Raw genomic sequence first — 26,075 nt, 5'->3', positions numbered from 1 at the left:
AGTACCAATAAAACTATATTTACAAGCACAGTGAACCAGATTTGATGCACAGACCTGCCAACCCCTTATCTAAATTACTAAAGGTAATAGCCAATTTATATTTCTGCTATATAATACTGCTTTTCTTTAATCTTGAATTTTACATAACTACCCAAATTCTCTATTTTCTCTACCCAAATAATTATAAACTACATTTCATGATCTTCACACCCAAGGAAAGCAGAAAGTTTAGTTATCCGGATACTTGTTAGAGACACAGATTGAACCTACGTTATTTGGTGTTTAGTTTCTGTGATTTTGATTCCAACATTATTCATGTTATTGTTACAAGCTTGTCTTCTCAAAGGACTTGAATCACCTTACATCCCACTTTGAAGCTACATATCACTTTAAATGACACCGTGTTTTTCCTCCAATACAAGAGAAACTTAAGGTACAATATGAATAGTTGAAAATGTACAACATTTTGGGGAGTATTTTTACTTTTGAAGTTTAGCTTAGACTTGGGAAGCAGTGAGACAGAAGGATGTGCTTCAGATCAGAGCTGAGATCAAGCATATGTCCACATTACAACAAGCAGCTCCTGAGTTTCACCTTTATGTACCTTTACAAATGAAGGTAGTGGAATTTATAGGACAGAACTTAGAGTGCATCATTTTGGGTTTTCGTTGCTTTTTGTTTTGAGACAATGTCTTGCTCTCTCACCAAGGTTGGAATTCAGCATCATGATGGCAGCTCTTGGCTCACTGCAGCTGTGACCACCTGGGCTCAAGCGGTCCTCCCACTTCAGCCTCAAGCAGCTGGGACCACAGGTGCTCACCACCACACCCAGCTAAGTTTTAAGTTTTTGTAGAGACAGGGTGTTCCTATGTTGTTCTTGTTTTTCATTTACACAAAAAGTGTTCTTCATCTAAAGAGCGCAATGCCAGCAGGCAAGGGAGTGAATGCCGTCCTAGCAAGGTTGTTGGCAAAGGAGCCCTTTCTGCCTACGTGCTCCCTTGGACTCCTCCCTTTCTTTATTTTAATATTAAGTCACAGCACATGATTAAGGGCTGGGCACAGTAGCTCATGCCTATAACTCCAGCACTTTGGGAGTCCAGTGCAGGTGTATGGCTTGAGCCCAAGGGTTCAAGGCCAGCCTGGAAAACATGGCAAAATGTACAGAAATGCCTTTTGTACATCTTGTCTGCACCAAAAGTACAAAAAATTAGCTGACCCTGGTGGTGTACACCTGTAGTTCCAGCTACTTGGGAGGCTGAGGTGGGAGAATCACTTGAGCCCGGGAGGCAGAGGTTGCTGTCAGCTGAGATGCCACCACTGCACTCCAGCCGGGGCAACAGAGCAAGACTCCCATCTCAATTAGAAAAATATAACAATAAGGCCGGGCGCGGTGGCTCAAGCCTGTAATCCTAGCACTTTGGGAGGCCGAGACGGGTGGATCACGAGGTCAGGAGATCGAGACCATCCTGGCTAACACGGTAAAACCCCGTCTCTACTAAAAAAATACAAAAAACTAGCTGGACAAGGTGGCGGGCGCCTGTAGTCTCAGCTACACAGGAGGCTGAGGCAGGAGAATGGCGTAAACCCGGGAGGCGGAGCTTGCAGTGAGCTGAGATCCGGCCACTGCACTCCAACCCGAGCAACAGAGAAAGACTCCGTCTCAAAAAAAAAAGAAAAGAAAAATAAATAGAGACTCTTTAGAAAGGATTAGGCCAGGCGTGGTGGCTCATGCCTGTAACCTCAGCACTTTGGGAAGCCAAGGCAGGCAGATTGCTTGAGTCCTGGCGTTTGAGACTAGCCTGGGCAACATTCCAAAGCTCATCCCTACAAAAAATACAGAAATCAGCCGGGCATGGTGGTGTGTGCCTGTGGTCCCAGCTGCTCAGGAGGCTGGGGTGGGAGAATCACCTGGGCCGGGGGAGGTTGAGGCTGCGGTGAGCCATGATCATGCCACTGCACTCCAGCCTGGGCAACAGAGCTAGACCCTATCTCAAAAAATAATATGCTTAATCCTGTTTCTTTAGTTTATGGTTATAATGTGCAAAAACTTATGGTAAAAAAATTGCATTTGTGTGTGTTCTTTGTGTAACTAACAACATGGACGTAAAAGGATAACCCACTTGAAATATTTTAAACCAAATTTTTGGCACTAACCAGTATGTAAGGCAACGGGCATTTTTCTTCACTTTTTATAAGAGAAATGACTTTGAAATGGAAGAAGCAGTGCGGTTATTTGCTTATTTCTCGTATTGAATCCAACCGCTAAGCAATGTTACTGGGTCATGCGTGATGAATAACCTCACTGTACAGATGTCTACAAAATATAAAAGAATATTATTTGAAATGTTATTTTTGTGAAATATTTGGATTTGACTAACATTTTTATATAAACCATACAGCATCCTTTGTAAATTTCCATCAGGAGTCCTCTTGATATCACGTGGGGCAGTTTTGTAAAATCATAAATGTCAATATCATAAAAATTTTTTACTCCCACCCTATTTTGTGCTTAGCGATAGTTTGCATGTTTATTACCGTACTTACTCGATCAAAATCTTAGCTGCATTTCCTACCTACTTTTCTTGGTTGTTGGTAACAGTGGTTAGATCTTACTGAGTTTCATTGCCCTTCAGAGAATGTTCTTGAAGTTTATCTTCTATGAAATGACGGACTGCTGACCTGGATCATAGTTTCTGGAGAAACACTCATTAGGATTGTCGCAACACTAATATTCTTTGGGTGAAACTTGCCTTTAGTTTTCAAATGTAAAGATATAAGAATAATTTGCCAAAATTTCTAGCCATGATCAGAGAACAGGGACCCAAATCACACATCTGCCGTAAACAACTGTAGAACTGCACAAACCGAATGAGGTGGCTGTTTTTAGTCTGTGACAAGAGCTGTGCCAGCCAGAACCTGAGGGCGAGGGCAGGAGAATGAATGAGACGCACCCACAGTACACTTGCCCTCTGGAGAACACCTGCAGACTGTGGCGCCGAGAGCTCAGGTGTGGGTGGAGCAGGGCCATCCTATCACGTCCAGAATGCAGAGCTCGGAAGGTGCTCAGGTGTGAGTGGAGCATGGCCACCCTACCACGTCCAGGAGGGGGAGATCGGAGTGGGTGCAGGATTGGAGCTCTCCACAGATCCACACCAGCAGAGAATCAATCCAAGCCTGCCCATGTCACAATGACCCAGCAGTGCCTGTGCTAACTGCTAAAACAAGAGCTGGAAAGCTTCAGAGGAAGGTTAGGGATCCTGAGTGTGCTCAACATGTTACCTACAATGTGTAATACTCAGCAAATAATCACTGCATACACAGAGAAACAGGAGGTAGAATCTGTGGTCAAGAAAAAGGCAGTAAAAAGTGCACACCCATGCAGGATGGTCTCTGTCACTCACCACATGCGGCGGCTGAGCACAAGAAGTGCGCCCGGTCTGAAGTGGATTTGCTGCGTGAAAGACATGCCAGATAATATAAAAAATAGAAAATATTGTATTTGTATTTTTTTTTTTTTTTGAGATGGAGTCTCACTCTGTTGCCCAGGCTAGAGTGCAGTGGCGCGATATCGGCTCACTGCAATCTCCGCCTCCCGGGTTCATGCCATTCTCCTGCCTCAGCCTCCCAAGTAGCTGCCCGCTGCCACGTCTGGCTAATTTTTTGTATTTTCAGTAGAGACGGGGTTTCACCGTGTTAGCCAGGATGGTCTCGATCTCCTGATCTCGTGATCCACCCGCCTCAGCCTCCCAAAGTGCTGGGATTACAGATGTGAGCCACCTCACCCGGCCTATTTGTATTTCTTATTGAAAGTATAGTATGAGCATTTTGAGTTAAAAATATACTAGTAAAATTAATTGTACCTGTTTATATATTTATATGAGGCTACAAGGAAGGTTTCAAGTTCTATAACAGGACTCTCATAATTCTGTTGGAAAGTGCCTGTCTAGATGTCTGATCCAGCAGAAGACCGAGTTTTTAAATCTACAATTATAAATATTTAGGGAATCAAATTACAATGTGTCAAAGAACGAAAATATTTTAATTCTTGGGCCAGAGGAAGGGAAGACACTTTTTACTATAATGGAGTTGGGGAATTTCAGGTTCCGTACACGATAATCTTGAGAATTGTCACTCCCTCCTCACAGGTAAAAAGCTTAGCAAACTGAAAAATCAGCAGTTCTTCTTAAACCTGCAAGAGACGTGAGGTCACAGGCAAGCCACTGTCCCCAGATTGGCTGGACAGGTAAAGCGGAGAATCACCATACACTGGAGCACAATGCTCCAAGGAACCCACGCTGGGATTGGAAAACCTGAACTGGAATTGACAAATTGCTGCAGTGAGGTGTGGCCACATCTGAGAGTTAAAACCTCCGGGAGGCCTGTGCATATTGGTCTCATGCTTTTGTGAGTTGTATCATCAGAAGCTCAACCAGGTTCTTGAAGTAAACATCAGAGAAAAATCCCCTCATACTTACTACAGGGGAAAGAGAATAGGAATCATTTTTCAATATGTAGGTGCACTCTTCACTAGGTCTACCTTCCAGAGAAGCTTGTTAACTAGAGACTAACCAGGTGGGATTTTATCAGAGCCTTCTGACCTGGGGGAAAGGGAAATACCCAACTCCAACCTCCAGAACTGAAAAGCAAAAAAGAACAGAGTATCCAAGCACTATGGGACTTCCACAGAGGCATAAAATATGCATAACGGTAATACAAGGGGGAAGAAAGAGGAACAGAAGAACTATTTGTAACAGTAATAGCTGAATTTCCTCAGATTAATGTCAGACACCAAACCATAGATCCAGGAAGCTCAAGAAACACCAAGAAGGATAAATGTAAAAACGACGACGACAAAAACAAAACAAAAATAAACTCTACTTGGACATAAAATATTCAAACTATGGTGAATCAAAGATTAAAAAGCAAACCAGAGTAATCTCCTTTCCTATGGAAGATCAAAGATAAGAATTATATTCAACTTCCCCTCAAAAACCATGAAAGCAAGAAGTGGAGTGAAGTATTTAAACTATTGAGAGGAAAAAAAATTCCATTAACCTAGAAGTCTATACTCTGTGAAATTATCTTTCAAAAGTGAAGAAAAAGTAAAGACCTTCTCCGACAAAAATTGCAAAATTTGTTGCCAGTAGACCTGCCTTGCAAAAAATGTTCAAAGTTCTTTAGAGAAAATAGTAGAGGTCAGTAACTCAGCTGTGCACAAAGAAAGGAAGAGCACAGTCTGTTTACAGGGCTCACACCTGTCATCCTAACACTCTGGAAGGCAAAGATGGGAGTACAGCTGGAGGCCGCTTAGTTGAGACCAGCCTGGGCAACGTAGTGAGACTCTGTCTCATTAAAAAAAAGCCAAACGTGGTGGCCAACACCTATAGTGCCAGCTACTTTGAGAGGCTGAGATGGGTCACTTCTTGAGCCCAGGATCCCGTTCAAGGCTGCGGTGAGCTATAATGATGCTGCTCCACTCCAGCCTGGGCAACAGAGAAAGACCTTGTCTGTTTAAAAAAATAAATAGAAAAACAAAAAGCATTAAAGAAGAAATAGTGAAGGTAGAAGAAAATCTTTCATTTTTCTTAATAGACCTAACATAACAGTTCATTCATAATAGTGACAGTAAATATACTGTATTATATGCTTATGTATATGTCATATACACACACTTAAATATAAGTGAAATGAATGAGAACAGTGATACCCAAGGGATGGGACAGAGCAATTAGGAATTAGGATTATTTTGTTATTATAGTGTGCTTGCATTATCAAGAAACCAGTGTAGTGTCGTTTGAAAGTGGACTTGGGTTACTTGTAAATTTATATTGCAAATTCCAAGGCAGCCACTTTAAAAAAAAAAAAAAGTAACTGATATGCTAAGAAAGGAAAGAAAATAAATCATAGAAAGTGCTCAATTAAGACCACAAGGAAAAAAAAAAGAGTGAAAGACAAAAACAAAGAACAAGGGCAACAAATAGAAAATAGTAACAAATATGGTAGATGTTAATTCAACTGTATATCATTACTTTCAATGTCAGTCCAAATGCACCGAACTATATATTGTCTATAAGAAATCCACTTTAGATATAAAGACCTACATATAGATCAACAGTAAAGGGATGGAAAAAGATATAAATGTTAACACTAATTTTTTGGTGTGCAATGGCCTGATCTCATCTCACTGCAACCTCTGCCTCCCAGGTTCAAGTGATTCTCCCTCAGCCTCCCGAGTAGCTGGGATTACAGGAATTTGTCGTCATGCCCGGGTAATTTTTTTTTTTTCTATTTTTGTACAGATGGGATTTCACCATGTTGGCCAGGCCGGTCTTGAACTCCTGACCTCAGGTGATCATCCCGCCTTGGCCTCCTAAAGTGCTGGGATTACAGGCATGAACCACCGTACCCGGCCAACACTCATTTTGAAAAATGGAAGTGGTGATGTTAATTTCAGACACAGTTGGCTTTACATCAAGGAAAGTTACCAGAGATGATTATTACGTAATAAAGGGGTCAATTCTCCAAGAAGATGTAACAATCCTGAAATGTATTTTTGCTAAAAAAGCATCAGAATGCCAAAGCAAAAACTGATACACTTCAAGGAGAAGTAATTAACCCACTAGTATAGTTGGAGAGGTTAACACCCCTTTATCAGAAATGGACCAATTCAGTAGCCAGAAAATCAGGACAAAATTGAAATCGGCATCCTCAGTCAACTGTATGTAACTGACGTTTATAGACTATTTCCTCCAACAACAACAGAATACAGAACATTCACCAAGACATACCATGTTGTAGTCCATAAAACACACCTTAACAAATTTAAAAGAATAGTAATCAAACAAGTGTGTTCTCAACCACAGTAAAGTAGAAATCAATAATAGATGACTGGAAAATATATTAGGATATTAAACAATACACTTATACATAATACATTGTTCAAGGAAGAAATCTGAAGATTTCGAATTTTTGAAGTAAATGAAAATGAAAACTTCTTAAAATTTGTGAGCTGCAATAACAGTAATGTTTATAGGGAAATTTATAGATTTAAATGCATACGTTAAAAAAAACAAGATCTAAAATCAATCAGCTTCCACCTTCGAAAACGAGAAAAACAACATCAAATTAAATTCTAAGCAGGAGACAAATAATGAAAGAGCAGGAAACAATACGTTGAAAACAATATCAGTAGAGAAAAATCAATGAAACCAAAAGCTGGTTCTTTGAGAGAAAATCTGTAAGCCTCTAACAAGAAAAAGAAATACAACAGATAAATTACCAATATCAGAAATGAAATAAGGAACATAACTACAGATCCCATGGACATTAAAAGGATAATAAATATTATGAACAACTCCATGGCCACAAATTTGATAACGTGGATGAAATGAACCAATTTCTTTAAAGACAGAATCTGCCAAAATTTGAACAAGAAGAAACGATCTGTATGGACCTGTATCTGTTAAATTGAATCAGCTAATAACCTTTCAAAACAGGAAGTGCCAGGCCCAGATGGGTTCACTGGTGAATTCTACCAAACATCTAAGAAGAAATTAAACCAATTATCTACAATCTCTTTCAGAATATAGAGGCTGAGGAATACTTCTTAACTCATTCTATAGAGCCAGCATCATTTTAATACCAAATACCATTTTAATAACAAAATATTACAAGAAAACTACAGAACATCTCTCATGAACATAGATGCAGTAATCTTCAATAAAATATTAGCAAATTAAATCTAACAAAAATTGTGCACTAAAACCACATGGAATTTCACATATCCAAAGCTGGTTTAACATTGAAAAGCCAATTAACGTAATTCATCACATTAATGGGTCAAAGACTAACAGATGCCTCATTTAAGAAGATATAGAGATGGCAAATCGATGTATGAAATCATGCTTCACATCATGTGTCATAGAGAAATGCAGATGAAAGCAACAGTAAGATATCACTACACCAGAATCCAGAACACTATCAACACCAAAGCCTGTGAAGATGTGGAGCTGTGGGAATTCTCTCTCATTCATTGCGGGTCTTAATGCAAAATAGAACAGGCTTTAGGAAGACATATTGGTGGTTTCTTACAAAACTAAATATACTCTTACCATATGATAAAACAATTACACTCCTTGGCATTTGCTCAAAGGAGTTGAAAACTTACGTCTACACAAAAAGCCTGCAAGTAGATATTTAGAGCAGCCTTATTCATAGTTGTCAAAACTTGGAAGCAAATGCCCCTCAGTAGGTGAATGTATAAGTGAGCTGTGGTACATCCAGACAATGGGATATTATATGAGGCTGAAAATGAATGAGCTATCCATAAAAATACACGGAGGAAACTTAAAGGGCATATTGCTAAGTGAAAGAAGCAATCTGAAAAGGTTGTTGTATGATTCCAGCTTTACAACATCCTAGAAAAGGCAAGACTATGGAGACTGTAAAGATCAGTGGTTGCCAGGGTCCGGGGGGAGGCAGGGATGAATAGGCAGAGCAGGAGAATTTTTAGTATCATGTGATCTCTGTATGATACTGTAATGGTGGATACATGTTATACATTTATCCAGACCCATATATTGTACAACACCAAGAATGAACCCTGATGTGAATGATGGAGTTGGAGTGTTAATGATGTTTTAGCTGTAGAAGTATCAGTTGTGACAAATGTACTAGTCTGGTAGGCAATATCGATGACAGGAGATGCTGTGCATATATAGGGTATACATGAGACATCACTATAAAGCTGGAAAATATGGCACTGAGATGAAATTGCACTGATAGGCTTAACAGGTTGGAGAAGGAAGAGGAAGTCTGTGGGCTCGAAGGCAGATGAAAAGGAATTAACCAAAGTGAAGCCCAGAGAAACAAAATGAAAGAAAAGCCAACAGAACCTCAAGATCCTGTGATATGTCAATATACTTGTAATACAAGAAGGAAAAGAGAGAGAAGAGCACGGACCTTTGAAAAAAGGAGTCAGAGTTTTCTTAGATTGATGTCAAACACCTGTGTCCGGCCCCGAGAAGTTCAGTGAATTCCAAGCAGAAAAAGTATGACAAGAATCACATCCAAGTTCATGATAGCCAAAGTACTGAAATCCCAAGATTAAGAGGAGATCCTGAAAGGACTCAGAAGAAAAAGACAAGTTACGCACCAGCGAAGCATTTGAACAACGCGTGACTTCTGTGAAGATACAGTGGAGACCAGAAGACCATGGAAAGACATTTTTTAAAGCACTAAAAGCAGGAGAAAGACCTGTCAACTCATATCCAGGGAAAATATCCTTTATAAACAGGGGTGAAACAACACATTCCCAAATATGAAAGCTGAGAGAATGTGTTACCAGCAGAAATACACTATAAACGTGCTAAAGAATGTACTTGGCTGATTGCAAAGGATATCAGATGAAAGATTAGCTCTATGAAAAAGAACCCTAGAAATCATAACAGTGCGCTCTAAATTTTCTAGAATATAAAATCATAGAATATTTTACTCTATGATTTTATGGTTTTTGGTTTTTTTATGATCTTATAATTTTATGATATAAAATCATACAATGTACACAATTCTCTATGCCACCTTTACCTGTTTTGAAGTCCTTGCTGTACCATGTACCAGTAGTTTATTCCTTATTATTTATTTATATTCTATTTGATAGATATGACACATTCTGTTTATTCATTTACCAGTTGGTTGTTTCCAGTATTAAGCTGCTGTCGACATTTATGTATATATCTTTGTGTATGCATATAATTTCCTTTATCTTAAGTGGATGCCAAGTAGCATGATTGACTCTTATTGTAAGTTTAGGTTTAGCTTTTTTAAAACTGCCAAATTATTTACAAAATAACTGCACCATTTCACACTTCCACCAGCAGCATATGTGCATTCCAGTTTCTCCACATCATCACCAGCAATAGTTACTGTTATTTTTATTTTTGCCATTCTAATTGATGTGAAATGGTATATCATTGTGTATTTACTTTGCAACAATGAATGATGCTAAGCATTTTTAACGTGCTTATTAGCTTTTAATGTGCTAATTCCTATTCATAGCCATTTGTATATGTTGGCAAAATGTTCACATTTTTTGCTCATGTTTTAAATGGGTTGGTTGTCGTCTTATGGGTTACAGGTGCCTTATGTAATCTGAATATAAGAGTTTTACAGATGTAACGTTTCTCAGTGAAAGAACAATCTATTATGTAGCAGACAGAACAAAGCCCTTCCCCCAAGATACCCAGGTCCTATTCCTCAGAACTTATGAACCTGTTGTCTGAAGTGGTTAAAAGGGATTTTGCAGCTGATTAATTCGATTAATTTAAGATCTTGAGATGGGACCTTTATCCTGGTTTAAGTAGGTAGACCCACTGTAATCAAGAAGGTCCTTACAAGAGAAAAGAACTGGAGACTGGAGTGATGCACTTTAAAGATGAAGAGGGGCCAGGAGTCAGGGACACATGTGGCCTCTAGAAGTTGGGAAAGGTAAAGAAATGGGTTCTCATTTGAAGCCTCCAGAAGGAATGTAGTTCTGCTGACACTTAGATTTTACACTTCTGACTTCTCCATCAATAGGATAATAGATTCGTGTCTTGTTATAAGCCACTAAGATCAAAGTAATTTGTTACATTACCTATAGGGAGATAATCATCTTTTAAAACTTAGTAGTTTTCTATTTTAATGAAGTCTATTTCACTAATTTCTATGGATTGTGTTTTTGGAAGTTTTAGTAGTCTCATGGTCTTACTGTTCTTTCATTTAGGTCTGTGACTCATTTGGAGTTAATTTTTGTGTGTGCAGTAGGGATCTAAGTGGGATTTTTGTTTGTTTTGGTTTGGTTTGGGGGACTTTTTCCCCCACGGTTTTTCTTTTTGGTGTGTGGGTACTCAGTTGCCACAGCAACATTTGTTGAAAAAACAAACTACCTTTCTCTTACTGAATTGTCTTGAGACCTTTGTCAAAAATAAATTAACCATAAATACAAGGCTTTATTTCTCAATTTAATTCTGTTCCTTTGATGTATGTGTCTATTTTTGTGCTAATACCACTGCCTTAAAAACTATGACTTTATGTAAAGTTTTGAAATCAGATAGTGAAGTCTTCCAACATTGTTTTCCTTTTTTAAATTTATTTTGGCTATTGTAGGTCCTTTGTATTTCCAGATAAAATTGAGAATAAGCTTTCCATTTCACACACAGCCTTCTGGGATTTTATTAGGCAGTGCCTTGAATTAATGGAACAGTTTGGGAAGAATTGTCTTGATAGTGCTGAGTTTTCCAATTCACGATCTTGAATCTATCTCCATTTATTTAGTTTCCATTTATTTGGGTCCTTAATGTCTCTCAGTAATGTTTTATAGTTGCCATTGTACACATTCTGCACCTTTTGTTAGAAGTTCAGCTGAGTGTCTTCTGCTTTTGAGGCTATTGTGAATGGAACGATCTTCTTTATTTTCAGGTTATTTCTAGTATATGTATATCTTTATCTTGTGTCCTATGATCCCATCAAACTTTGTTTTAGTAATGCAAAAGATGTTTGGTGTACTTCTTGCCATTTTCTACATCCCAAGGTGATGTCATCTATGAATAAAGACACTTTTATTCCTTCCTTTCTAATCTGGATGTCTTCATTACTAAACTTGTTAATTTATTTCACCAGCTAGAACCTGCCAGATAACGTTGAATAAAAGTGGCAAGAGGGGACATCTTTGTCTTGTTCTCCATCTTAGGGAAAACACATTCTAGTGTTTACCATTAAATACAATGTTAGCTGTGGCTTTTCACGAATGTACTTTAGCAGGTTGAGGAAATTGCCTTCTATTCCTGGTTTGTTGAGTTTCATTCTCTTGAATTTGTCAGTACTTTTCTATGTCTCCTAAGGTTAACATGCGGTTCTACTCTGTAATTCTATATGGTGTATGACATTAATTCAGTTTTGAATGTTAAGTCAACCTGACTTCCTGTCCCCATGGTGTGTAATTCTAGTCACCACTGGTCATGCTGTATCATCCATTTCATATGCTGCTTGCTTGGTTTGCTGCTATTCTGTCGAGTGTCTATATCACATTATTCTGCAGGTTTCTTGGAAAAGGTAGGTGGGAGTGAGGAATGAAAGATTGGAAAGGGTTGTGAGAAGACGTTCTGGGGAGATGGTTGTGCTGCATATGGACACCTGGTTGTGTACCTTTCTCAAAAGTCTCAAGGCTGTGTCAGTTTTACTTTTTCTTTTATATAAATTGTGTAAGTTTTCTTAAAAGGCAGGGTGGGCCAGGCGCAGTGGCTCACGCCTGTAATCCCAGCACTTTGGGAGGCCGAGGCAGGCGGATCATGAGGTCACAAGGTCAGGAGATCTAGACCAGCCTGGCCAACATGCTGAAACCCCGTTTCTGCTAAAAACACAAAAATGAGCCAGGCATGGTGGCACGTGCCTGTAATCTCAGCTGTTTGGGAGGCTGAGGCAGGAGAATGGCTTGAGCCTGGGAGTGAGAGGTTACTGTGAGCTGAGATCATGCCACTGCACCCCACCCTGGGCAACAGAGCAAGACTCTGTCTCAAAAGAAAAAAAAGCAAGATGATAGAGAATTTTCAGGCTCCTAATATTGTTGCTTGTCTAACAAGTAAACTTTTAAAAAAATTCCCAGACAGTGTAAGTCGTGTGACAGTGGTAATAAGTGTGAATATTGTTTGCTATTATTGTCTTTTAAGAAGCAATCCTGTGTCTTAAGATTATTTGCTGTGACTCCTCCTCTCACCCAATGATCTGGAGCTGCTCACCTGAGCCGGCGCCTCCCATCACTCACCTGTAGGTAGGATTCTGAGTGTCATTCTTACGTTGAAGTTTAACAAATACACCAGCAATGTATTCCCAAAAACCTTGGTACTGCATGAAAAGTTATTAAATGAAAAATGTTCTCCTGAATTATAGTGAAAAAATGGATGTATTTTATCATAATCCAAGATATCCAATTTGTACAATAGAAAAATCAATAATGAGAATGTATAAGAAACGAATACTGTAAAGGTGATTAGATTTGTGTGCAAAATGTGACATGAGGGTTTGTCGTGTGTCCCGGAGGAAAACGGGGAGGTGGAGAGGCCGCTCCATGTGAGGGTTTGTCGTGTGTCCCGGAGGAAAACGGGGAGGTGGAGAGGCCGCTCCATGTGAGGCACATTCTGCTTTCTCTCCTGTTACCATCACCAGCGTCTTGATCCTTAGAGAGCTGCATGGGTATCGAACACACCGACGTAGAAATCCATCACCCTCATGGGTATCAAACACACCGACACAGAAATCACCTGCATGGGTATCTAACACACTGATGTAGAAATAAATCAGCTGCATGGGTATCTAACACACCAATGTAGAAATAAATCAGCTGTATGGGTATCTAACACACTGACATAGAAAGAAATCAGTTGTATGGGTAACTAACACACAGACGCAGAAATCACCTGCATGGGTATATAACACACCGATGTAGAAATAAATCAGCGGTATGGGTAACTAACACACAGATGCAAAAATCACCTGCAAGGGTATATAACACAAACACCAACGTAGAAATAAATCAGAGCCCAGAAGAGCATCTCAGGACTAACCAGGGCTAAACATAGTCACACTGAGACTCCTGAGAGCCGCACAGGCCCTCCGCCTCCCCTTGCCCTCTCACTTTCTCTTTCTGACTGACACAAGAAAACACTTGGTTTCTTCCCAAACTGCTGTGCAAAGGAAATGTGTCAGTGCATCTTTGAGATGACAGTATCAAACATCTTATAGCATGTTTGTATAAGGTGCTTTAAAAGAAAAATTCATTATGCTAAAATAAATGGCTCATTATCTGAAAAGTGGTTTAAATTCTCAAGAGTGTCTACGGCAAAAAGTCATTGAACAACTGTTCAGACTTGGGTGAAGTAAATCTGTGTTGGAGGGACTGAGATTGTGGTGCATGTTTTTGCTGCAATATGTAGCAAATCGCCTTTCTTCTTACACAGATACCTCTTCTGGCTCCGAAGATGAAGGCTCATTGCAGGGGGACTCCCAGGGCACCCGACCTCCAGCCAGGGCAGCATCAACATGGAGCACTGGATCAGTCAGGCCATCCACGGCTCCACCACGTCCACCACCTCCTCATCCTCCACGCAGAGCGGGGACAGCAGAGCTGCCAACAGGCTGGCGGATGCCATGGCCCAGACCCACATGGGTGAGCACGCTTCACAGTGTCTTTCTGTGCCTGTTGTCTAAATGCCTTTGCGTGTGCACGTTTTCCTCTGTTTGCATCGTGGCTGTGGAATCCCTTAGTGGAAAGAGCGCAGAGCCCCTCTGGCCCCTGGGGTGCTTTGGTTGGATTGTTTCCGGAAGATGCTTTACTGCTTTTCTCATGCCCAGGTCCCTCCCACAGCTGGAATTCCAGGGCCCTTGTTACTGGGGAATCCCGCAGCCATATCCAAATTCCAGGGGCCTTCTGCTTATAAGTCCTTTCGTGTTCCTGGGGAATCCTGCAGCCATATCCGCTTCCATCTTTTCTTCTCACTTATGCTTCTGCGTGAAACCTTAACAGTCCCAGTCAACAGGACAGGGTTTTAAAGTGTGCTTCTCCTGACCACGGGAGTCATTTAAGGAAACGAGGGCTTTAAGCACGGCCGCTTTACGCTGCTGTCTGCCACAAGTGTTCAGATTTCTTGGGCGTGGCGCACTGTTGTGTGTAGGTTCTATGACAAGGGAGATCCTCTGTATTAGAAAAAGAACGAAGTTAGGATCACTGCCCCACAACGTTTGAAGATGCCGTGGAAAAGGAGTGAAGTGAGAATTACTAGAGGTAGAGTCGACGCATGGGGGAGCCACGATGAGCCTCGCGTCGCTCTGCCTTTGAATGGTTCAGGAGTAAATGTTTTCCATCAAGTATGGGACTTGGGTTGAATAGGATTTGGTGTGTGTCTCTATTAAAGCAGTAGCCGGAGACGACAGTGTACCACGTCGCCGATAACGGAGCACGAGCCACAGGCTCAGACCCTCCCGGCACCAGCTACCACAGGAAAGCCTGATCTCTGCAAAACCCTCAGTGGGAAGCAGGTGGACGTCATGTGTGATCAGATAGCCGACAGACACCCCAGAACCCCAGAATGTTCACTTCTAGATCACTGACTCCTTCACACCCAGAGGTGTTTGGGATTGACTTGGGTCCCAGCCCCTTCGGTGCTCACTGACACTGAAAGCGTCAGCTGTTTTCTGTCTGGAACAGGAGTTTGCTGTCAGGAGAGCTGGGTCTGTCTCACTTTTCCCAATAACTGCTGCTGGGATCTTGAAGTCCCTTCTCCTGCTTTAGGCTTTGAGTGAGGGGAAAAAAATTGAAAAAAATAATTTTTCTCTCTCAACTGTTGTGAGTATAGAGGAGAAAACAGAAATACTCTTTAAAAGTTTGCGAAGTGTAGTACTCAAATGCAAAGCAGTATTAAACTTCAGTTTGACACAGTTTCAGGAACATGTACACTCGTTTATGTGAATTAATAGCCCTACTTGAAATCACAGTAGGCTAAACATTGAACAGAAATGTGTGACTGTTACATATTTTTCCATAATAAAATTCCATGTGTATATTGGATAGCAGGATAGTGGCCGAGGCTCTGCCAGACGAGAACGGGGAGGCCAGACACCACCTCTGCCACTTGGTGGAAGCATTTGTATCCTCAGATCTTATTCAATTTTAAGAAAATGCACAGAATCTTACCAAGGAAAACACATATTTTTGAATAAATGAATCACTGCACTTGGGCCTCCCTTTGTGGGTTTACCCTTTCAATACTGGAGGAAGTTTTAGTACAAAGAATTAATTTATCCAAACTATGAGGGGCTCCTAACTCATGTACGTCAGGGCTCAGTGTGACCCAAATGTAACTCTAGGGTGATCGCGTTCCGGTAATTTCTAATTGGGCACAAAGATAATCCTCCTAGACTATCTGGAAATTTTCTATAAGTTTGGGAATTTTTTGGAAAAGCTGTGACAAAATAATGAAACTTGAAGAGGAGAAATATTTTGTGTGGCAAAACAAGAGAAGTAAAAAGTCAGATGTGCATTTGACCTTCTGAGATAATCAGAAGCCTGTGAATGAGAACTTAGCAACTGTGATCACGTGTGCGTGTGAGTGTTCTAAGGAGTCCAGTCACAACATAGTCACACTGGCCAACCTCCCCCCCCCCAGACCCTACATGGTCATAGCCATTACTATTCCCATTTGATGAAGAAACTGAGGCATGGAGAGCTTAAGGGACATCCCCAAATCCCCAGAAGTTTCCAGAGCTGGGTTTCCATTTCCAGGCCCTGGGCTCCAAAGCGCGAGTAAAGCCCTGGGCTATGTGGACGGTGGCCGACAGGAAACTGGACCCTTTCATGAACACACACATGCTTCCTGGCGCCCTGCCATTGCCGGTCTAACGTTATTCTAGTTAAAATGCCGCTGACATGGCTCCTATTAGGAAATTGAGGTTTCACCGAACTCTGCTCCATTTTCGGCAACATGAGTTATGCTGGGGTCCCCCTTTGTGCCGGATGTGTGTGGCAGACGTGGCTGAGATCGGCTTTGGCACCCCCAGGGTGAACGCCCGCGCTCCGGTCTCTTCCTGAGCTATGGCTTGCTCAACCTGCAGAACAAACGCCACAACCAACAGAAACACTCATGATGTGCTTCTTTACAGAAAATCATTCTGCACCTCCTGACGTAACCACGTACACCTCAGAGCACTCGACACAGATGGAGCGACCACAGGGTTCCACGGGGTCCCGGACAGTGCCCAAGTACTGCAACGCCGAGCTCATGGAGACCGGGAATGGTACGTCCCAAAGCAGAGATGTGTTCTTTTCTGGGAAACGGTTTGTGCTGATGTCCCGTTCCGTGCCCGTGACTGGGTGTGTTTCTTCCTGGGGTACAATCTGCTGCCATTTTATCTGCTGAATAACTAACAGTGGTTCAGCAACTGAGAAATTCTTGCACAGGTGTTAAGACCGTGAACAGTCACTTAGAAAAGCAAGATGAAGTTAAATGTACAACAGAATTACTGTCAGATGGGCCGGTATGTTGCTTTAGACTTCGGAGGAAAGAGGGTCTTTTTATCCATGTTGGACAGAGATGTCAGCGACTTGGTAACAGGCTGCGGCCAAGGGCTTCTTCCTTCCTTCCTGTGGCCTGGTCTTGGTATGTTCTGATTACAGCGGCGGTTTGTATCACCTAGCCCCTGTTCTATTTAAGTCTTAGTCCTTCCCCGGGGTCATAAAAGTCAGTGTAGAACCTAGCAGTGAATGAAATACAATGCCCCCGTGTGAAGCCTCATCGAGCAGCCTTGGAATGGCGTAATCTTGCAGTGCACGGGACTCGCAGGCGGACAAGGAGGCCTCTCCGAGCCCCAACAGGTAGACAGGGAGGACTATCGGAGCCACGACAAGCACAGTGGACAGGGAGGCCTGTGTGGACACAGTGGACAGGCACAGTGGCCAGGGAGGACAGCGTGGTTGTGTGGATCCACAGGACACTGTGGCGTCCAAGCACGTGCTCCCAGAGGAGAGGACACTGTGGGAGCTGATGCTGGGAGCAGGCTGAGTCCAGCGAGTAACATTCCCTGTGACGTGCACAGCTGCCATCTGCGCAGCAGCTCCTGATGCCAAGATGGTCGTGCGATAAATGCACAATGCGCATCTCCAGCAAAAAGCCGCCGAGTGTCGACATCCAGGATATCCACCACGGTGGCTTTTTGGTGTTAATACGATGAATGTGAGCAGCAGGTGGTCTGCGTCGAGTGTGACTGTGCCACTGCAGTTTTGTTCTCATGTCTTGATGAGCATGAACGGTTCCTGACGAGGGTAGGTAAGGATGCTGTGACCTGAGACTCTGCAGTATTGTAGCTTGAGGAACCAAGGAGTTTTTCTCTCTTGCAAAGCCGTCAGGGAGGATGTTCCGGGCTGGTGACTGCTCCATGAGGTATTCAGAGATCCAGGTTCCTTTCAGACCCCTGCTCTGTGTTCCCACGGACACGGCTGTCCTTGCTGTCGTTGGGACTGGGTGATTGCCACACTGGCGGGGATAGGCTTAAGGCGAGAGTGGCCATGATTTACCTAATCTACATAATGACAGGGAGCCTGGGAGTAAAGTGTAGCCATGGCCTGAGGATGGATGATGGATGTTGGTGAACGACTGGCTGCACTCACCGCAGCTGGCCCAGGGATGGGAAGGACGACTGATTATGCCATTCAATGGTACCTGGTTCTTTCAGATTTGACTTCCTTATGGATTTTCTGCTGTAAAGAGGAGAGAGCCTGTGGTTCTAGGCCAAACATTTCACTCATCTCGTAGCATCTTGTATCCCTTAGCCAACATTTTTGTCAAGTTTCAGAAGTCCTATCAAACTGGCAAGCATTTCTCAGTTTGGTTTAATCATTGGATTTTATATCTGTGTCTGCATCTCTATTTTACATCTATGTGGTTATTTGACACTCTGTAGTACATTTGTAATAGGTTCTATTTGGTGGAAGTTACTCTCAACAAACCTTGCTGCTACTTGAATTTTCAAGGTTGCAAGTAGAAAGGAGAGAATAAAAACCACATCTTCTCTAATTTTAAAATTTGTTGTTTCTCAAATCACACCAGAAGTACAGATATTACAAATTACAAAAGCAGCCAGAATCAAGGTTAAGAGATTTCTGGGTGATTCTGGCTAATCAGCAGTATTTGCTGAGGTGTGTGCAGCAGAGCAACATGCCAAGAAGCCCGGGACGGGGGAGAGTTGGAAGGCCAGGCTGTGACTTCGGAGGTGCTGTTGCCTCAGGAAGAGGAGCTAGATGCAGAGAGGATAAATGGCCACAGGTGTGACCACCGCCGTCCTTGCCGTGGTATGGGGGCCTTTGTATGGGGCCCTTTGTGAGCTGAGTTATGAACCAGATGAAGGCTATGCAGGCGTGTGAGAATCCAGGCCAGACTCGATGGGTGGAGGCTTGGCAGAGGTGAGGGGCCAGACAGCCTTGCTAAATGTGCAGTGGCTCACTGCAGACAGTGCCCATCAGTCGCCAGACAGACCGGCTTGATCTTCAGCCCCCATGGCAGCTGCCTTTACCTGTCTGCCTCCACCTTCTGAGGCCTATAGGCGTCGCAAATGTGTGGTTTTTAAACAGATTTGGATGAGTTGTTTTCTGCACAACACACTTTTACAGACGGAGGCTGGTTCTCCACAGTGGCACCAGGGACTTGGCAGGGACTGGTGGGACAGAGCCTCAGAGCACAGCACCAGCTCCCTGGGCGAAGACGGTGCCTGTGGGACGGAAGAAAGAAGAGGCACACAGTGCTGAGGCGTGAACTCTAGTTTGCTCTTAGACATGACACACATGCCTTCTGGAAGTTTGCATGAAGCACTGCTAAAGCCACCAGTGCGGATAGGTCCTTAGATCAGGAGACCCAGAACACAGTTGTATTTGAAATCCTTCACATGCTGCAATCTCTTCAAAGAGGACTACAAGTCATCTCTAATAATGTTGTAAAATTAATTTTTTATTAAGTGCCATGGCTTTTTTTTTTCTTTTTTTTTGTGGGGGAGGGCCGGTGTGTGACAGTAAAACAACAGACGCAGTGACACAGCTGGTGGGTGTTGGCTCTGGGCCCCAGTTGGGCAGTTGTATGAAAAGAAACCGAAAAGTCTCTACAGTAGTATGAAATGAAACACCTGGATTATGTGTTTTCATGTATTTGACATAAATGCACACATTCATACGCTAAACACACATTTTTCTATATGTAATAAAAAATCACACCTTTAAATAGTTAACATATATTTTATTTTAGGACCTCCCCCACGATGTGAGGACTAATAGCCACTCCCTCTCACCCCCGGATATTAAGAGCCACATCGCAGGGCAGTGAGGCACCCCCCGCGAGGTGGGGACTAATCGCCACCCCCTCTCCCCCTCTGGCTATTAGGAGTCACCTCGCAGGGGGTTGAGGCACCCCCCACAAGGTGGGGACTAATAGCCACCCCTTCTCCTGCCGCTGGCTATTAGGGGCCATGGTGGACTCACAGCCTGTTTATGATATTGTGAGTAATATCATCTCCCCCTCTGGAAATTATGAACTCTTTCACAGATGGGTGTATACTCTCAGTGTGTACACCGTCAGAGGGTGTACACCCGTCTGTATTGGGAGTAATATCATCCTCTTCCTCCCTGAATGTTAAGAAGAATATCCCAGGATTGTTTCTACTCCCTGCATTATTGGGTGTCATATCCTCCTCTCCCACGTGGAAATTAGAGACAATATCACTGGGGGCGTGTACACCTTCTGTAATATTTAAAGTAATATCATCCCCTTCCCTCCAGGATCATGGGAACAATATCCCTGGGGGGTGTACACTTTCTGCCATATAGGTCATAATATCATCCCTCCCGCCTTGAAACATTATGAAGGACCATCTCACACGGGGTGTACAACCCTTGGTGCGATATTGGGAATGCAATTATCCTCTTCCCCCCCGGCATATTTGGAAAAATATCAGAGTGAGTGTACCCCTCCTGCCATATGAGGATTACTATCCTCTTCTTCCTTTCTGGATATTAGAAAGAAGATCACACGTGGGTTTGCACTTTCTTCGATATCTGGAGTCATGTCATCCTCTCTTGTCTTGAATGGCAAGAACAATGCCTTGGGGGGGGATGTACACACCCTGTCATATTGGGAGTAATATTACACTCTCCCCCACTTGATAATTAGAAACAACATCCCATGCTCTCCGTCCCTGGATATTAGGACCAACATCACAGGTAGGTGTACACCCCCTGCGGTATTAGGAGTAATAATATGATTATTGAACATCCATGATATTAACAATTATCAATGACACTATTAATAGGATACCGTTATTATGGATAATTATTTTAAATATATGATTATGCATGCTTAAAATAATTGTTAATATTAATTGTTTTATTACCATCACTTAGTATTAAGTAACATTAATTGCTGATATCATTATTTTATTATTAATAGTGATATTACTATTGATTATTAATGCTAATCATTAACATTTTTAACTAGTATTTTACTATCTTTATTGTGATTAATGTAGATGATTACTCTTAATTTTTCTTATACTTATTAATAATTAATAGACTTGTTCCTGATATCCGGCGGGGAGAGGATGATATCACTCCCAATATCGAAGAAAGTGTACACCCCACTATGATGTGATTCCTAACAGCCAGGGGGTAGAGGATGACATTATTGAAACTATGGCAGTGGGTGTACATCCCTTCGGTCGTCTTGTTCCTTATATCCTGGGTGGGAGAGGATGATACGACTCCCAATATCACAGGGGGCATAGACCTCCCCCGTGATATTGTCCCTAACATCCAAAGGTGGAGAGGATGATATTTCTTCTGATTTCACAGGGGGTGTACACCACCCCTATGATATGGTTCCTAATATCCAGGGGGCAAGAGGATGATACTAGTCTCCATATTGCAGGAGGTGTACACTCCCTAGTGATATTGTTCCTAATATCCAGGGAAGGAGAGGATATCACTCCCAATATCGCAGGTTCCCTATATCCTGGGAGGGAGACGATGATACTAGTGGCAATATTGCAGAGGGTGTACACACCCACTGTGATACTGTTTCGAATATCCAGAGGCAGAGAAAATGATATGACTCCCAATATCACAGGGGGTGTACATCCTCCTGATATTGTTTCTTATATTCAGGGGGAGAGGATGATATTACTCCCAATATCGCAGGGGTTGTACATACCTCCTGCGATATTGTTCCTAATATCCTGAAGGGAAGAGCATATTACTCTCAATATGGCAAGGGGTGTATACTTCTTTTGTAATATTGTTCTTAATATCCATGATGGGAGAGGATGATATGACTCCCAATATCGCAAGAAATGTACGGCTGCCTGTGATAGAGTTCCTAACATCTAGGTGGGGAGAGGATGATATTACTGCCCATATCTCACGAGTTGTAAAACCCCTTCGATATTTTGTCTACAATCCTGAGGGGAGAGGATATTATTCCCGATAACGAAGAAGGTATACACTCCCCTGTGACACTATGCCCAATATCCACATTGGGAGACGATGACATTACGCCCAATATCACAGGGGATGTACACCCACCCTGGGATATTGTTCCTTGTATTGAGAGAGGGAGAAGATGCTATTGCTCCCAGTGACGCAGGGGCTGTGGCTGTGGCTGTACACCCCTCCTGTGATATTGTTCTTAATATCCTAGGGAAGAGAGGATGCTACTACACCCAATATCTCATGGGCTGTACAGTGTCCGCTCAGAGATGTGTGGGGCTCTCTTACACAGGTAACTCCTTCTCTAACTTTAGCTACATGCTGGTCATCCAGGGGCCTCCTAAAATCCAGGAGCATAAAACCAAGTGGAATTTCTGAGAACCAAAGATGGTGCATGGCTCTGGTTGGGCTGCCACAGGCAGTTTTGTGAAAAGACAGATGTATTTCTCATAGTCCTGGAGTCTGGAGGTCCAAGGTCAAGGTGAGTTCAGGACTGGCTCCTCCTAAGGCATCTCTCCTTGACTGTCAGATGGCATCTTCTCTTGTGTTCTCGTGCGGTTGTTCCTCTATAGATGTCTGTGTCCTGATCTCTTCTTCTTACAAGGGCATCAGTTCTAATGACTTCGTTACCTTAATCACCTCTTTAAAAGTCCTATCTCCACATACAGACACATTCTGAGGTCCTTGGTTAGGACTACAACCTGGGAATCTTGGGGTATGCAATTAAACCTGAAGCAGATGGGGTCTTATAACCTGTGTCACCCAAGCTCATGCCAGAGCCCCATGAGGTAGCCCCAGGTGCCCCCTTTGATATGGTTTAGCTGTGTCCCCACCAAAATCCTGTCTTAAATTCTCGTGTGTTGTGGGAAGATGGAAGTGATAATTTGACAGCAGAGAAGACAATTGCTGCCAGGGAGGAGAGAGGGGACCCCAGACCTCTGAAGGTTGGAGGGTCCCGGGCCCTGGGCAGAGCAGGCAGCCCCACCCCTGTGACACCCCTGACGATGGCTCAGGAGTTGGAAAAGGTGGAATCATATGTAGAGGCTGGTTGGGGAGATAGGAAGTTGTCGAATGAGTTTTTAAATATTTACATCAGGCCGGGCGCGGTGGCTCAAGCCTGTAATCCCAGCACTTTGGGAGGCCGAAACGGGCGGATCACGAGGTCAGGAGATCGAGACCATCCTGGCTGACACGGTGAAACCCCGTCTCTACTAAAAAATACAAAAAAACTCGCCGGGCGAGGTGGCGGGCGCCTGTAGTCCCAGCTACTCGGGAGGCTGAGGCAGGAGAATGGCGTGAACCCGGGAGGCGGAACTTGCAGTGAGCCAAGATCACGCCACTGCACTCCAGCCTGGGCGGCAGAGCGAGACTCTGTCTCACAAAAAAATAAATAAATAAATAAATAAATAAATAAATATTTACATCAAAATTCTTACTGCACCCTTGGTGTTGGTGGGGACCAGTGGCTTCTCCATGTGCCTGGCTTCTTCCTGGCTCTGACTCTGGGAGCCTGGCCTGGCCTAGGGCTGCTGGTTGGATTCATTGCTGGCAGCAAGTGGAAGGTGGAGGAGAGAGAGGAGCTGTCCTCACTCCTCTCTTACTCATGCCTGTCCACGTTAGCAGCCCCTCCCCAGGCATCCCTTGCCCATGATCTGGGGAGTGCTATTCTCACTTCCCTTGGGCCCTGCCCACCGATCTCTGAAGAATCCCGTCAGTGACTCCTTTTAATCACCTCTTTGCCTGTGACAAAGTCTTCTGGGACCTCCTGACTGATACAAGGAGAAACCTGGCTATCTGTGCAACTTGTAAAAGTGAAGTGAGTCATTCACACTGACATGTATCTACAAGTCACACAGCTTTGCAACTGGAGTGACTTTAAGCTCATCTAACCAAACCTTCCATGACAGATGAGGACACCCAGAATCATAGGATAGAAGTGACTTGCTCCCATCTGCGTCGGCCACGCTGAGACTCAAGTGTGGAGTCTAGCAAAGCACACTTCGTCCTCCCTTAGAAGGAAGATCCTGCCCACACGGCTCACCTCCACCTACCCTAGGTCTCCCCCACCCTCCCTTAGAGGGAAGCTCCTGCCAGCATGGCTCACCTCCACCTACTGTGGGTTTCCCCCACCCTCCCTTAGAAGGAAGGTCTTAGAAGGCAGCACGGTTCACCTTCCCCTAACCTAGGTCTCCCCCACCCTCAGAGGGGAGTCTTTGGGTCAGTCACAAGACTATTCCGGACATCTGTAAGAACAAATGGTTTCCAGCACAGTCCTTTCCTGGGGTCTGCATTTTCCCTCTGGGATGCTTGGAAGTTGAAGGGGTCAGGCAATTCAAGTTCTCCCCAGTATCTCAGGGGCCACTGACACACAGGAAAATGTGCTGCTCTGCTCGCTGTTTGACTTTGATGGATGCAAATTTGTTCTAAATAAGCCTGACATTCATTAGCATGTAAACATATGTTACTGGTGGCGGCTCGCAGGGCCACATGCTGATGGATCTTGTGGGCTGCCCCCGTCGGACATCACCAGGCTGCCTGCGTCTGTGCTGCTTCTGGCTAAGGCTCCAGATGTTTTCGTGCACTGTGAAGTAGACATTTTAGCTACAGGGTTATGTTTTTTTCCACAAAAGAAACACAGACAAATCTGTGAAAAGAACTTGAGTTTATGTGCCGATCTACTGGAAGGAGACTCTTAGAATGTCAGCTGCTCAGTGTCTGCTTTGACTCCCGGGCAGTTCTCTCTGTCCTGTGGCTCAGACTCTGTGGGGCTGAATTATACATTTGATTCCAGTTCTGCTCAATATTTCCCCACAAGTAGTGCTGTTGGTGCGACTGATGCCTTCAGAGATAGCTGCAAGAGGAACAGTCCAGAGAATAAAACACGCTATGCTAAAATATTTTGAGCTGAAGGCAATTAAGAAGCGCTCTGGCCTTCCCTCTATTTTCTGAAAAGCACACAACATAACCATATTACACAAAGACAAAAGTGCCTTTTCTTCCCTCTCTGCCAGAAAGGACGCAGGTCAATCTCTGTAGACAACTTCAGACCGTTATTCAGGAAACAGCACCAGAGGAATTTACACAAAAATCTATCATTTATTGGCCTTCCCACAATTTGTTGCCCCCAATGACCCAAAGTCCTTTTACTTTGTCTTGGCACTTCTAGAAACATTGATTATCCTTGTTGAAGATGTTATATAAAAGAAAGGTCTGAGCTGTCTCTTTGAGATTCCCTCATTCCCTGTGTATCTCCCATGTATATATGAAATATACATGCTAATAAGCCTCCATTTGCTTTTTTGGGGGTTCATCTGTCTTTTGTTATAGGAACCCCAACCAATGAAGCTAAGATGGGTGGAAGAAAAGATTACATTTTTCTCCCCTGTAGTAGCATTATTCTAGCAATAGCATTTTTTTTTTTTTTTTGGTAGATTTCTGTTGAATACACACACACACACACACACACACACACACACACACAGAGCAATGTAAAAAGAAAGAAGTGTGGGGAGTTCTGATGAAATTTTAAGTCCCAGAGATACCTAAATATATTGAGAAGTTGTCTTTAAACATTGATTTTTTTCCCACATTTATTCTCATATTTTTGATATTTTTTTCTTCTGAGATACCATTTCTAGATTGCTTTCTCTACATTTTCTTGCAAGTCCGAGAGAGTATGCTGGTTAGTAGTGTGTTCAATGCACTCTCTCTGTCCTGGTCAGTAAAGAAATGTAGTAATAGAGAGGGATGTGAGAGTCACGCTACATAGAGATGGAAACACAGATATGAGGTAAGTAAAAACACGTGAAAACCCAGCATTTCTGGAACTCTCACCTACTCCTGTGCCGATATTCATCCTTCAGCTCTGCCTCCGTTCTTCCTTTCTTTTCTCATGCTATGGGGTCTGCTTTGGAGATGTTATCTACTTTCATTCTTCCAAAGTCAAGCTTCTAGCTTTGGTTGGAACTGCAGACCCATTTACTCATTCAGCAAATACTTTCTAAGCACACGGATAGTCACTGAGAAT

The 26,075-nt window shown here is 43.0% G+C and overlaps 1 protein-coding gene across 6 annotated transcripts in view; it reads left to right on the top strand.

Annotated features, from left to right (window-relative positions):
* Positions 1-26,075, top strand: part of LOC139359168 (disco-interacting protein 2 homolog C-like) — a 62,123-nt gene that overhangs the window by 11,887 nt on the left and 24,161 nt on the right. For 5 of the 6 annotated variants that reach the window (XM_071081592.1, XM_071081595.1, XM_071081591.1 and 2 more), the window contains 2 exons: positions 13,992-14,200; positions 16,690-16,824. In XM_071081592.1, coding sequence (XP_070937693.1) covers positions 13,992-14,200; positions 16,690-16,716 — 236 coding nt within the window. In that variant the 3' untranslated portion in view covers positions 16,717-16,824. Of the gene's footprint in view, positions 1-709; positions 4,369-13,991; positions 14,201-16,689; positions 16,825-26,075 lie in introns of those variants that run through there. The other variant, XM_071081594.1, reaches the window with a different exon arrangement.

The sequence above is a fragment of the Macaca nemestrina genome, chromosome 16 (assembly GCF_043159975.1).
Source record: "Macaca nemestrina isolate mMacNem1 chromosome 16, mMacNem.hap1, whole genome shotgun sequence".
Lineage (NCBI taxonomy): Eukaryota > Metazoa > Chordata > Mammalia > Primates > Cercopithecidae > Macaca > Macaca nemestrina.
This window is presented reverse-complemented; position numbering and strand designations above follow the sequence as displayed.